At 37.5% G+C, this 14,090-nt stretch overlaps 1 protein-coding gene across 13 annotated transcripts in view; it reads right to left on the reverse strand.

Annotated features, from left to right (window-relative positions):
• The window catches only part of Setx (senataxin), an 87,486-nt gene that overhangs the window by 24,021 nt on the left and 49,375 nt on the right, over positions 1-14,090 (reverse strand). For all 13 annotated transcript variants that reach the window (XM_078048509.1, XM_078048508.1, XM_021723660.3 and 10 more), the window contains 4 exons: positions 8,842-9,015; positions 6,095-6,327; positions 4,931-5,098; positions 4,216-4,372 (listed from right to left, as the gene is read on the reverse strand). In XM_078048509.1, coding sequence (XP_077904635.1) covers positions 4,216-4,372; positions 4,931-5,098; positions 6,095-6,327; positions 8,842-9,015 — 732 coding nt within the window. The remainder of the gene's footprint in view (positions 1-4,215; positions 4,373-4,930; positions 5,099-6,094; positions 6,328-8,841; positions 9,016-14,090) is intronic.

Consider the following 14,090-nt stretch of genomic DNA (forward strand, 5'->3'; position numbering starts at 1 on the left):
TAAGTTCCATGAAAATAGGATTTTGTTTTGGTCACTGCCTAAAATAGTGGCTGGTACACAATACACTCAATATATGCTAAGTGAGTACTTTATTTAAATAGCCCATTCTTCTTAATTTGCAGCCACCTTCTCCGGCCAACATTTTCTTGGGGGTTTCAAAACTGCACTTGTTTCACTTGTGTGTCCAGCAGAAAGGGAGATGACATCACCTGGAGGCTCACCTCCTCTATCCAGAAATGCTCCCAAAGCTATGAGAGACATCATTTGCATGGTGGGGGAGTGTTTGTTTTGTGCTTCAAATCAACATTACTAAGTATGATCTATGTTCTGTAGAATGCAGAGATTTCTAAAATCTTTTAATCCTATGAACTCAGAAAGTGTCTCCATTGGCAAAACTACTATTCCAATAAAAATACAGAGATTTTGATAATGGGGGCTTGGAATTCAATGCCCATCAGGAAGCAAAAGGACTTGGAAGAAGTAGAGGGATGAAAAAGAAGTGTATCTGTCTTGGTATGGGCTCTGCTGGGGAAAAGAAATTTCTTCTGGAACTTTCCAACCACAAGTCTGTGTCACATGTGGATTTAGTTAATAAACACATAATACAGGGAATGATAAAGGGGAGCCAACCATAAACAAACAACAAAGGGAACCAATCAGAAACACAGTTGTGCTTTTTAAAAATGAGAACACAATAAACAAATTTATACTTATCTATATAAAAACCTAACCTAAAGTAGAAAATTATCTTGAAAAACTGAAATTGTTTTATATAGGATGAATTCTCTCTTTTCATTGTTAGTATTTTATTTTTATTTTTTGTCTAATTTTTGACATAGGTAGGTTTTTAATGTATTAAATACCTTTAATAATTATAGCTCTATTCAATTTTTCTAAATTTGAGTGAGTTTTGCTAATTCATAAGAATAAATACAAAAAAATCAATTCATTTAAAAAGTCTGAATAGCTTCAGTACTCAAACTAGAGAAAGATATTATTACTAAAAAAAAATTATAGACTGGCTTCACTTATGAACACTACTCTTAAAAGACCTAAACAAAATATCAGCAATTGAGCAATTTGTTAAAAACACTGAAATGCACAAACCAGGCACGGTGGCACAGGCCTATGAACCTAGTGACTCTAGAGGCTGAGGCAGAAGGATTGCATGTTTGAGGCTAGACTGGACAACTTAGCAAGACCCTGCCTCCAAAAAAAAAAAAAAAAAAAAAAAAGGGTTGGGGATGGGGCTAAGTGATAGTGCTCTTGGGTTCAAGCTCCATTATAGCATCCCCACACACAAGCTAATACAAGACAAGTTGACCCTATTCTAGGAATCAGATTTTAATATTAGACAAAATAATTTGACATATTAAGAAATTAAAAACTTCATTATAATTTCAATAGATGTAAAAAAAAACATGCAATTAAATCCAACATTTTTAAAAAATACTTTTAGTTGTAGATGGACACAATAACTTTATTTATTTTCATGTGGTGCTGAGGATCGAACCCAGTGCCTCACACATGCTAGGCAAATGCTCTACCACTGAGCAACAACCTCAGCCCCAAATCCAACATTTTTTCAGGAAAAAAACTCTAATAGGACTAGAACTCTTTAACTTGCTCAAGTGTACCTATGAAACCCAGAAGCAAGCATCATACTTAATGGAGCAATGTCCAAGGCATTTCTTTAAAAACACCCAGGACCACTGCAATTAGTGAAAAGTGAAGAAAGCACTGGAGTCAGGCGGGGTGGTGCACACCTGTAATGCCAGCAACTGGTGAGGCTGAGGTAGGAAGATCCCAGTGCAAGGTCAGCCTGGGCAACTCAATGAGATCCTGTCTCAAAATAAAAAATAAAAAAGGACTAGGCATGTACCTTAATGATAAAGCACCTCTGGGTTCCACCCCAGTATCAAAAGAGAGAGAAAGTACTGGGGGAAAAAAGTTCTCTTTACTTACAGAAAATATAATATTTGCTCTCTGATAAGAAATAAAAACATCCAACCTAGATACCTGGCTCATCCTCACTCTGGCCCCTGTGTGCCATTCAACCACAAACATGCCAGGAAGCTTACCCTCAGGCAGACAGGGAAAGCAAGCTAACACTGAATCACCACATGTAAGCTACGTGGGAACTGTGCTCAGGAGGGCAAGCAAGCACAGCCACTTTTAAGAATCTGACACTATTTAGGAAACGGGAAATGTACAAACACTGCAACCACATTTTCACTTCTAGACAGACACATGTGAAACCCAGAGTATTCCCACACCTCTCAAAACAGAAACAAGTTTCATTAGGCAGTATTTATCCTCAGACCTACGGTCTGATCCTTCTACTTTCTTCTGTTCTGTTTTAACTTTATAGGTATCCCTACGCTGACTTTACAATGCACTAAGTGATCAAAGCCCTGCACACACCAGATCCAATTCTGCATGCTGTGCTGGGAGTGCTCCACTACACTGTACACCGTGCACAGCAGCAGGCGTTTCTACACCCACAGTGGAGAACATGTGCAAGTATAAGAACAATTACTGCAATATGAAGTGCAAAATGAAAACTGACGAGAACCTACAATTCTAATCCATGGCTAATGAATAAATTGTGAACCCATACAATGAAGGTAGCCTGTAGCTGTCAATACGAATGACCACAGCTATACATAAAATCACTAATCTAACATGCAAAGGCAAGTTGTAGACTGATGATGTACTGGAAAGTTTTAAGAATAAATGCACTCTATGTAATAGTAAAAGTGCCTATGTTGTAGAAGAAAAAAGAATATGATCCCTCACAATAAAGATCACATGTCCCACTCTCTCTTGTACTGAGGGGTCCCACGTCATTTCTGGCCAAGAGGAAGTAGAGTTGCTACTGACAGTATCTAGGAACCCTTCTTAAAATATGGCTAGTACACTCCCTTTGTTGCTTTATCGACTCTTTCCTCATGCTTAATGGATGTGATTACTGGAGCTGAGGCATTATTCCTGACCATGAGATGCACTAAAGTGGCCAGACACAATGGAGCAACAAGATAACAAGGAGCCTTGGTCTCTAAAGACTGAACCAGTGATACTAGTACCAAGTCCTAATTGCCCACTTCTGGGCTTTTGAATTTGAAATTAAAAAAAAAAAAATCTATCATATTTAAGCCACTGTATTTAGATTACTTGCAACTGATTCTAATTCTAATTGATAAAAGGCAATGTCAATTACCCTCAAGGAAAATAAAATTTGGTGGAGAACACAAGGTATTCCACGAGCTTGAGAAAGCAGTATAACATAAAGCCAGGGCAATATCTCTGAAAATGAGTGGTATGAAGAGAGAGTTAAAATTAATTAAAAAAAAAAAGAATTTTACATCTTCATTCAAGTATCCTGAATCATTTGTAGCAATGCTCATCACTATTATGTGCATTTCAACAAAACGTTACTCCTATGGTGCACAGAACATCTCTACACTTCAGCTTCCCCCAGCCAGACACAGAAAGTAGGGCTGTTTGACAAGCTCCCAATATGATTCTGAGGACTGCTCACACACAGCAAACACGCAATAACTACGGACTATGATTGTTTTTATTGCTTTCAAAAGCCATTGCTCAACGTCAGCCTATTTTCATCAGCCCCCAAGGCCCTAGCTCTTCAGTCACGTGAGAGCCTTGACTGAGTGTTGGGCAGTGTTCTGGAGGGGCTACAGTGAACACGCCGGAGCCCCTACCTCATGGACTCTTTACTTCCCAAGGTTCTCATACCTGATTTTTATTTAGACCTACCTCTGCTTGAGTCCCCTCCTCCCTTATGTTCTGTGGCCAACTCCTAAGTGCTCTTCTGTTTTCATCTTAGATATTATTTCCTCCAAAAGCCCTCCCTAACCCTCAAACAATTGAATCAAGGGTCTCTGAGTTGCCTGAAAATATACCATGTTTAAGTCCCATTATAGAAGTTATCACTCTATACTATAACTGCCCATTGACCTCATTATATCGTACGTCACCTTGAAGGTTTCAATGTTGAAAGTTCAGTATTTGGCACTATGCCTTCCACAGAGTAAATGCTCAATAAAAAATATGCTAAATGAACCAGCAAATACATATGGGCAGTGACCCAGGCAGATGTTGTCACCAGAAATAACTGGCTCTTTTTCATTCAAAGTTGCCCACACCAAACACTGAAAACAGAAAACAAATTAAAAACCCATACGATTATCATACCCAAAGGATTCTTCTTGTCTTTGCATTTTTCTTTGAACTCGAGGATGATCTTTTTCATGAGCTCATCAACAGCTGCATTAGAAGGTGCACACACAAGTACACGGTTCTGTTTGATTTTGGCATTGGAGTTTTCATCTGAATGCCCCTTCCTCTGGTTCTACAATTTGCCACAAACCAAACACACAGAGACACACACACAAAATCTGATGAGCTCTATTACAAGGTTTTAAGGTTTTTCTCTATTTCTATGTATGTTCAAAAGCTCCCATAATAGTTAAAAATAAGTAAAAGCATCTACATCTTACATTGATATTAAAATCATTGCAATAAAATTTTATCCGAACTGCTATGCACCTTACTATACACACCATCCACTTACATTAATCACTATTCAGTACAACAAACACGTAGTTCAGGAACACATTTTGAAATGCTTTCCTGGTGTCACATGTGGCCTAAAATAAAGCCTGAAGAACATCCTCTAGTTCTCAGGACTTGCTTCACATAAGACAATGCCCTTCTGACTTCTTTCCTCCCTCTGCCACCCCTTCCTGATATAGTTCTACAGAGTTATCAAAAATACACACCCTAGCACTGCAAACAAAACAAAAAACAAGGGGAAAAGATACTTTAATACTTATTTATATGTCAGTTGATTCAAGAAAAGTAAAATAACACACCCAGTTAATAGCACCAGTGTCCTCCCCAGACCTACCTCTGTCAATAATCGGTAAAGGAGGCCAACAATAGTTTTTGATTTTCCTGTGCCAGGTGGCCCATGGATCAGACAGATTTTGGCAACTGATGGTGACTGTTTCACCATGGCATATGCAGTTTCTATTGCTTTCTTTTGGTCTTCATTGAAATCTCTTAAGTAGGCAATCTGTAGAAAAAGACAGTTGTGGGAATGAGCTGTTTTTTTTCCTCCCCTGTAGTGATGTATGAGAAAGGTAATGGAAAACTTTTCAGTTTCTTCCAATCTGTGCTACACAAAAGCTTTGGTTGGAGGTAGGCAAGATCCTAAAGTGACCTTAAATCCAAAAATCACTTTAACTACTGGAAAGAAAGCTAATTAGTTGCTAATTACTAATTAGCACGTGTAGTCTTCAGCCTACTTACAAGTACAAGTGTATTTTTAATTTGTAATTCTTACAGAAATAATCGCATTAAATTTCATTTACTAATTTATATTTTTCTATTTTGCATATTTTTCTTCTATTTTTTTCCCATTTAGTAAATTCTCTCCTTGCATAGTAGAAATATTTCATGACAATTTCTTTCTTTACATAATGTGATGTAGTAGAAAAAACATGGATTTCAGGGTCAGGTCTGAGACTAAATTTTAGTTTTGTTTTCAAGCTAGTTCACTAAATTCCTAAACTCTCTGAGTCTCAACCTATCAATGAAGTCCAGGGTTCTCTGAAAGGTGAGAACTGACTGAAATAATGCTCCATTCATTGAGGGGTTCAATATTATTAGCTTCCTTTTGCCTTTCTGTGTTGATTTTCCGGAATCTATACACTGCTCTTTGGTGGAAAACACTTGTGCATACTTCATCTTTGCATCTGCAACAGTACTATCAATCATTCAAAGGCAAAGTTCAGTCCATGAAACCCGGGACGACTCCTCTTGAATTCTAGTCACCTACTAAACCTTTTGGCAGGATGCTGACTCTTTATTGTCCTGTACCTTCCCTGGAGTAAGCGGCCTAATTACACATTTTGCAATCCTGAAGAAAACTAAACACCAAACACTACTGCATACACATAGTGAGCACATCTTGTAGACACACAAAAGTGCACAAGCAGCTACAAACATGACATTTTAACATTCTGACATAATAGTGCCTGACCTTCCCTGGTATACAATCAGCACTCACAATTCTCTCAGACGTCATAGTTGGTAAATCTGTAGTACAAAAGTCCATAGGGTTTGGAGACAGAATGGCTCTGGCTAGTTGGTTCCGACCACTCAGCAGAGACATGGCTTTCAACTTCCTTTGTGTAGTTACCAGAGAACTGATTATAATGCATTTCATAAGGTCATTCAGATTGGCTGGCAGGTTATCTTGAGTCTGGATGCAAAGGGAACACTCCGATTTCCCATTACGCACTATTATCAAGAAGGAGGAAAAGCAAAATTCAGTTACCAGTGAATTCAGAATACCTAATTCAGAATTAGATATTCCCCATGTCTTTGTATGATTTAATATTTGAATAATTCACTCAGTAAATATTTACTTAATGCTTCCTAAGAACCAGGCAATGTGCTTCTCTCGCCAGAGACTTATTTTCTAGACGAGGGAGCAGATACCAAATAAACATTCTGTGGTTGTAAGTACTAGAAAGAGAAAAGGGGATGAGAAAGGGAAGAGGAAGGGCACAGGCTGGTCAGGGAAGGCCTTCATGCTGGAGGGTCCTGGGCCCAGATTTGAAGTAAGGGAGTAAGCCGCACTGTTAGCGGGGAGGAAGAGAGCTACTGGTGGACAGCCACCAACTAAGGTCACCAGGCACAGATGTGTCGCAAGTATTTTAGAGACATGGCTAGAAGGAAAAGAAGGGAGAAAACTGCTAGAAGAGGTACAACATAAAATAGGACCCACAGACCACAGTGATGACTGAACACTATTCAGAATAAGGCAGAAAGCCACAGGCTGGCTTTGTGTGGAGAAGTAACATGACCTGCAACTCACATATTAAAAAGAATTGCTCTTACAAGGAATAAGCTGCAATGAGCAAACGCCAAAATCCACTTACAAGTTGCAGCACTTCCTACTGCAGCAGTCTAGGAAAAACTACTGGCAGTTTGGATCAGAATGTAGAAGTGAGAACCAGATTTTGGATACACTGCAGAGAAAGAGTCAATGGGATCTGCGATGAATTAAATACAGTATGAGAGGAAGAATGGACCATGGATGAGCCCAAGGCTCTTGGCCTGAGCAAATGGAAGAATGGTTTAGGACAGAGCAAAGGAAGAGCAGATGACCGGCAGAAACCAGGCGTTCATGTTGGCTTAATAGGTTTGAAACACTTAACCTTTCTCCAGACGGAGAAGCCAGAAAGTTTTATCTGTGAGGAATTCAGGGAAGGAGATCTTCTTAGAAAAATTAAGTCCTACATCTTTTTTTTTTTTTTTTTTTTTGTACTGGGGATTGAATCCAGGGGAGTCACATTTCCAAATCTTTTTATATTTTGAGACAGGGTCTCGCTAAGTTGCTTAGGGCCTCACTAAATTACTGGGGCTGGCCGCAAACTTGAGATCCTTCTGCCTCAAACTCCCAATAATTTGCTGGAATTACAGGTGTGTGCCACTATGCCTTGTTTGCAGCTACTCTCCTAAATAACCTCTACACAAAGAATTAAGCTCTGGTCATAATAATGAACATGGGATATCTGTCGTATAGTCTAAGAAGGCAAGCTTATTGCTACTTTTTAAGATACAATGGCTGGGCACTGGGTTTGATTCTCAGCACTGCATATAAATAAACAAAATAAAGATCCATCAATGGGCTGGGGATGTGGCTCGAGTGCTAGTGTGCTCGCCTGGCATGCACGCGGCACTGGATTCGATCCTCAGCACCACATTAAAAAAATAAAGAAAGAAAGAAGTTGTGTCCACCGAAAACTGAAAATAAATATTTAAAAAATTCTCTCTCACTTAAAAAAAAAAAGATCTATCAACAACTAAAAGAATATATATTAAAAAAAAGAATACATATTTTTTAAAAAAGATTCAATGGAAGAAGGAGAAAAAATAAAGAAATCATGTTCTTCTCTTCATAGTCAAGTTGCCCGATGTTAAAAAGGCAGCTTGGCATAAAATAAAGAATGTGGATTCTAAAGTCCAACAAAAGGAGGTTTCAAGTTAGATATCGTGGAATATGTTTGTGGCCCTTAAAACCTGGGAGGTGGAGGCAGAAGGATCGTTTGAGCCCAAGGAACAGTTTGAGACCAGCCAGGACAACAAAGTGAGACACCTATATCTCATGGGGGGAAAAAAGGTTACATTTCAATTCAGGACTGAGCACTTGATGCTGACAACAATCTTGGACAGTTACTTAATATTGCTGAGCCATGGTTTCCTACTGAACAAGGAATAATTCCTACTGACTTACAGGGCTTTGGAGAAGTTTATAAATGTGCATGAGGCACATTGATATATTAGAGGTATTTGTAAAATTCAAATCCAAGCCTGCATTATTTTTGGTAAAGAAGTTCCTCTCCTATAATAGACAAAGAATGATGGAAAGTGCATATTCCTCAAGCCACCTTTTAATGAGTTTCATGTTTAGTCTTCTTATCAGTAATTAGTCAAAAACCAAGTCTGGAATGTAACTCAAGATACAACAAACAGATGGTTACAAATGATCTGTGTAATAACAAACATAATTTACAGATAAAGACATGAAAAGAGGAGGATACTGAAAAAGCAAGCTTTTAAATCAGAAAGCTATAGCAATAAATATAGGGAACTGAATCTAGAAAAACTCTGACAAGGAACTCTGGCAATACCAAGTACCTGTTTGACAACTAGGCAGCAAATACAGGGCTAGGAAAGCATGAGTTAGTTAGGAAGGAGATGAGCTTGTATCCACAGACTTCTCACACTGCCTTATCATCTACTTACCAACGGAAGTGCGGCGGAATTTATGGACATAACCACAGTGATATTCCTGGAGATCGTACAAGCGGTTTCTCTCTGTATCTTTTTTCTCTCCATTTAGTCTCTCAGGAACCAAAAACACCAAATCATTTTCCTTTGGATGAAGCTGTTTAGCCAGTTCACATTCTTCCAGATAAACTACAAAACAATAAGAAACTGGCATTTATTTGACTCTAAGTAGCATTATTTTAAATAAGAGAAACAAAATTAAACCCTTGTGTTAAGTTCCAAAGTGCACAGCCCTAGTAGACTTTGTATACACTTTAAAATGGTCATCTAATCCTATAAGAAATTAAAAACATCAATTAATAATATTAAAAAATTTTTCTTAAAAATGACTACTAGCTGGGTTAGGGTGGTGCACACATATAATCCCAACTTCTTGGGAGGCTGAGGTAGCAGGATCACAAGCTCCAGGCCAGCCTGGGCAACTTACAGAGACCCTGTCTCAAAATAAAAAATAAAAAGGGTTAGGGTGTCACTCAGTGGCAGAGCAACTGCCTGGCATGCTTAGACTATGGGTTCAACCCCCAGTGCAAAAGGAGAGAGGAGGGAACCATCTACAAAGTCAATATTAAGAAATAACTGATTCGGGGCTGGGATATAGCTCAGTTTGTAGAGTGCTTGCCTCACATGCACAAGGCTCTGGGTTCAAACCCCAGCACCACATATATACACACCAAAATAGAAGTAACTAATATATTTCATCTATCTGAGGTTTATTCTGGCATTTTAATTTAAAAAAATGTTCTTGTTTGTTCCCCACTTTCAAAACCTCAGAACAAAATTCAGAAACAGATTCAAATACACAAAAGAACTTCTCTTAAACCTATTAATGGTATTCTAAATAAGGGAGAAAGAATAACTGCAAACTAAATGAGACAGAGAAAACAGAGCAAGCAATGAAATAAGAAAATTCAGTGTCAATTGTTGAATCCAGCAATAACGCACTGATTTAAAGAACTAAGTACTGGGACTAGGTAGACTAGATTACTAATCAACAAATTTGGCATAATTCCAATAAAATATGTGAAGAACTATTCCCTGAAAAATATAAAACTCTGATGAGAGAAATCAAAGATAGCCAAAAAAAGGTGGGGGGGAATATATGAAGATTAAAGATTTGATACTGGACGGGGGCAGTGGCACACACCTGTGATCCCTGTTACTCAGGAGAATGAGGCAGAAGGATCCCAAGTTCAAATGCAGCATCAACCACTTAGTGAGACCTTGTCTCAAAATAAAATAAAAAGGGCTGGGGGTGTAGCTCAGTGGTAAAATGCCCCTGGGTTCAATCTCTGTTACTGCAAAATAAACAGACTTGATACTGTTAAAATGCCATTTCTCCCCATGTAAATCTGTAAGCCCACAACAACCCCTATCAAAATAGCAAGGATTTTTATACAAAGTCTCATGCCGATTCCAAAATCTATAATGAAAAAAAACTTTTGAGTGTGGGTGGTACTGGGGATTAAATCTGGGACATTTAATCACTAAGTTACATCCCCAGTCCTTTTTATTTTGAGACAGGGTCTTGCTAAGTTGATGGGGCTGGGCTTGAACCTGTGATCCTTTTTACATCAGCCTCTTGAGTCACTGTGATTATAGGCATGCACCATCTCACCCTGCAAAGAACCTTTTTTTAAAAAAACAGCAGAACTGGAAGGCTTAAGTCATTATTGAAATTAGATTTCAATACTTTTTAAAAATATACATTTTTAGTTACACATGGATGCAATATCTTTATTTTGTTTATTTATTTTTATGTGGTACTGAGGATCGAAACCAGTACCTCACATGTGCGAGGCGAGCACTCTGTCACTGAGCCACAATCCCAGTCCTTCAATACTTTTTTTATGGTATAATAATCAAGAGTGCAGTGCTGATGTAAGGTACATATACAGATGAAGAGAACAGTGTCAAAAATGTACCTGCACTCAAGGTCAAGTGAGATTCTGACACAAGACCAGGAAGGAATAAACTTTTCAACAAATATCACTGAAACTGATGTGATTTAAAAGGGTTGGGGGGGGTCCCCAACCTTGCACTGTATCATGTACACAAATAAACTCAAGGTGGATATGGTCAAAGTATATATGACAGACACAATGAAACCCATTATTCTGTATAATTAAAATGCATTTAAAAATGGGATTACATAACTGAAAATAAGCAAACTAAACCACTGGGTATCAACATAAACATGAAAGCTAAAATTATAAAATTTTGAAGAAAACTGTTGTGATTCTGAGTTAGGAAACCATTTCTTTCTTTCTTTCTTCTTTTTTAAAATATTTTGTTTTTAGTTGCAGATGGATACAATATCTTTATTTAATTTACTTATTTTTACGTGGTGCTGAGGATTGAACCCAGCGCCTTGCACGTGCTAGGCGAGCGCTCTACCACTGAGCCATATCCCAACCCCGGGAACCATTTCTTAGGACACCAAAAACACAAACCAAACAAGAAAAAAGCGATAAAATGGTGCCCTCAAAATTTAAACTTTTGCTTTTCAAGACATTGTTAAGAAAAATCAAGATAATCCACAGACCAGGAAGTCATATTTACAACATATCATCTGATAAACACTTACTTCAGAATATATAAAAAATTTCTTCAACTCAAAAAAAAAAAAAAAAAAGGACAAGCCAGCCAACTAAAAATACAAGAAAAACCAGAAGGGGACACAGAAATGGCCATTAAGTCAAGAAAAGACACTCAACATCATTCTTTTTAATTTTTTAGTACTAGGGATTGAGCCCAGGGGTGCTTAACCACTGAGCCACATTCCCAGCCTTTTATTATTTTATTTTGAGACAGGGCCTCCTAAGTTGCTAGAGCTGGCTTTGAACTTTCAATCCTCCTGCCTCAGCCTCCCCAACCACTGGGTTTACAGGTGTGCGCCACCACACCCCAAAACATTAATATTCCTGAAACAAACTGAAGCCACAATGGCACAGTACTACACACTCACTGGAATCACCAAAATTAAAAGCACCAACAGTGCTGACAAGGTAGTGGAGGGACTGCAGTGCCCACACACTGCTGGTGGCACTGTTCAAGGACTCGACCACTCTGAAAACATTTTAGTAGCTCCTTATAAAGTTTAACCTACTCGTTGTACTATGTATCAATCCCACTCCCAGGTAGTTACCATAGAGAATATAAAACCTGTCTCCATGCAGATCTGTACATAAACATTCATAGCCACTTTATTCATAACAGCCACAGGTTAGAACTCAAAGGTCAATCAAACTAGTGAACGGATACACCACTGTGATAAATACACAAACAATGGAATGCGAACAGCGAAAAGGAACAACCATTGGTACATTCATTGTGAAGAAAAAAATCTTAAAAGCATTAAATAAAAGTAGCAAGACATAAATGACTATATACTGTAGAATTCTATTTATATAAAATTCTAGAAAAGGTACAATGACAGTGACAGAAAACAGGACAGTGACTAAAAGGAACAGGAAAAGAGAAGAACAACCACAGAGAAACATGGAAACTTTTGAGGATGACAGAAATGCTCTATGTATTTTAAATGAGTCAGTGAATATTTAAATGTATACATGTGTCAAACTTTTGAATTGTGCACAAGTGTTCACAATAGCTCAAATGTCCACACTGAAGAGATGAACAAATTATGGTACATGACCATACAATGAAATATTATCTAGCCATAAAAGAATGAAGGGCTAGGGGAAGAGCTCAGTGGTAGTCCACTGGCCTAGCCTGTGTGAGGACCTGGGTTCAATGCCCAGCACAGGTTTAAAAAACAAAACAAAACAAAGTTATACTCAACATCACCAAATGGAATACTTAAAAGTGGTTAGATCACTAGTTTTGCATTGTCTTACAATTTAATTATGTGAATTTCATTTCAAAACAGAGTCTATTTTTTTGGAAGTAAATTATACTTCTGTAAAAGTGCCTTCCATAAGCAGATGCAAAAATACCAGAAGTAGCCGAAAGCAATGGAGCCTCCTAGCTCAGCCTCTCATAATACTTCCTCCCAAAACAGTATAGTAAAGGATTTCTTAATGTTGGAGTATCAATTCCAACCTTTGACCCCAGTTTTGATAACCAAAAATATATTTTGAATATTACACTAAATATCTTCTGCACCAAAACCTGTTATGAATCACTGCTAGCAACAAGGAAAAAAAATGAAGATGCAAGTCATGCTCTACAATATGTGAAGATAAGTAGTGCCCAAACTTCAAATTTTCTGTAAATGATAAATTTAAAACTACCAAATCCCAGCAAATGATTATTCAGCTCTCCACTCACTTCCCATCCTTGCAATGAGCCAGGACACATGGGCGAAAACAAGTGAATGAAAGGATAGTCCATCAGCCTAAGGCAGCTTGAAATCCATGGTCTGAAGACTAAGACTACGTTAAATGGGAAAATATTAGAGACAGCCTAATAGAAATCTGTTCACAAGAGAGAGGCTAAGGACTCAAAAGTAGATGTGATTTAAATGAAACAAAAGAAGGGAAAGGGGCCTCTTTATAACTGTGTGGTGCAGGTAGAAGCAAGAAGAAAATTTAGTGTCCAATGAAATCAGTTGTAACGGGTTAAAATACAATTACACTTAGAGCCATACATGAATCTTTGAGCTTACTAGAGTGGTGAATCAATTCATTATTTTGAAAATTGGTCAGGAATTAAGTATTTTTTCTTCCTTTCCTTTATAAACTATATTGCTGAGTAACCAAACAGATATACAGAAATTTCTCTCCATATAAGTATTTCAGTTAAGGATAAAAATTATAAAATTAAAATATCATTATTTTGACTTTTGTGAGTTAATGAATCTGGTCATTAAGCATCAACAGATGCAAATATTAAAAAAAAAAAAAAAAGAAGCTAGACATCATGCACCTGCTGTCAGACGAGCATAACACTACTACAAAGAAATTATAGAAATTAAACCTGAATCTCATCAACCATGTATGTCAAACCTTGATTTATAGGAAATAATAGAGGACAGAGGAACATTCTAAATACCATCAAGTGAATATAATCAATAAAATCCAGATGGTGATTAACTCTATATAATAGAGTCAATGACCCAATGTTTTAAACAAATTCAAGAGGGGAAAAAATGAAAGAATTACAGTTTTAAAAAGACCTATTAACAATGTCACTTAATGGAAGTAATCTGCAAATTGATTCAATAAGCTTAAAAAAATTGGTTA

This window comes from Ictidomys tridecemlineatus, chromosome 4, assembly GCF_052094955.1.
Source record: "Ictidomys tridecemlineatus isolate mIctTri1 chromosome 4, mIctTri1.hap1, whole genome shotgun sequence".
Taxonomy (NCBI): domain Eukaryota; kingdom Metazoa; phylum Chordata; class Mammalia; order Rodentia; family Sciuridae; genus Ictidomys; species Ictidomys tridecemlineatus.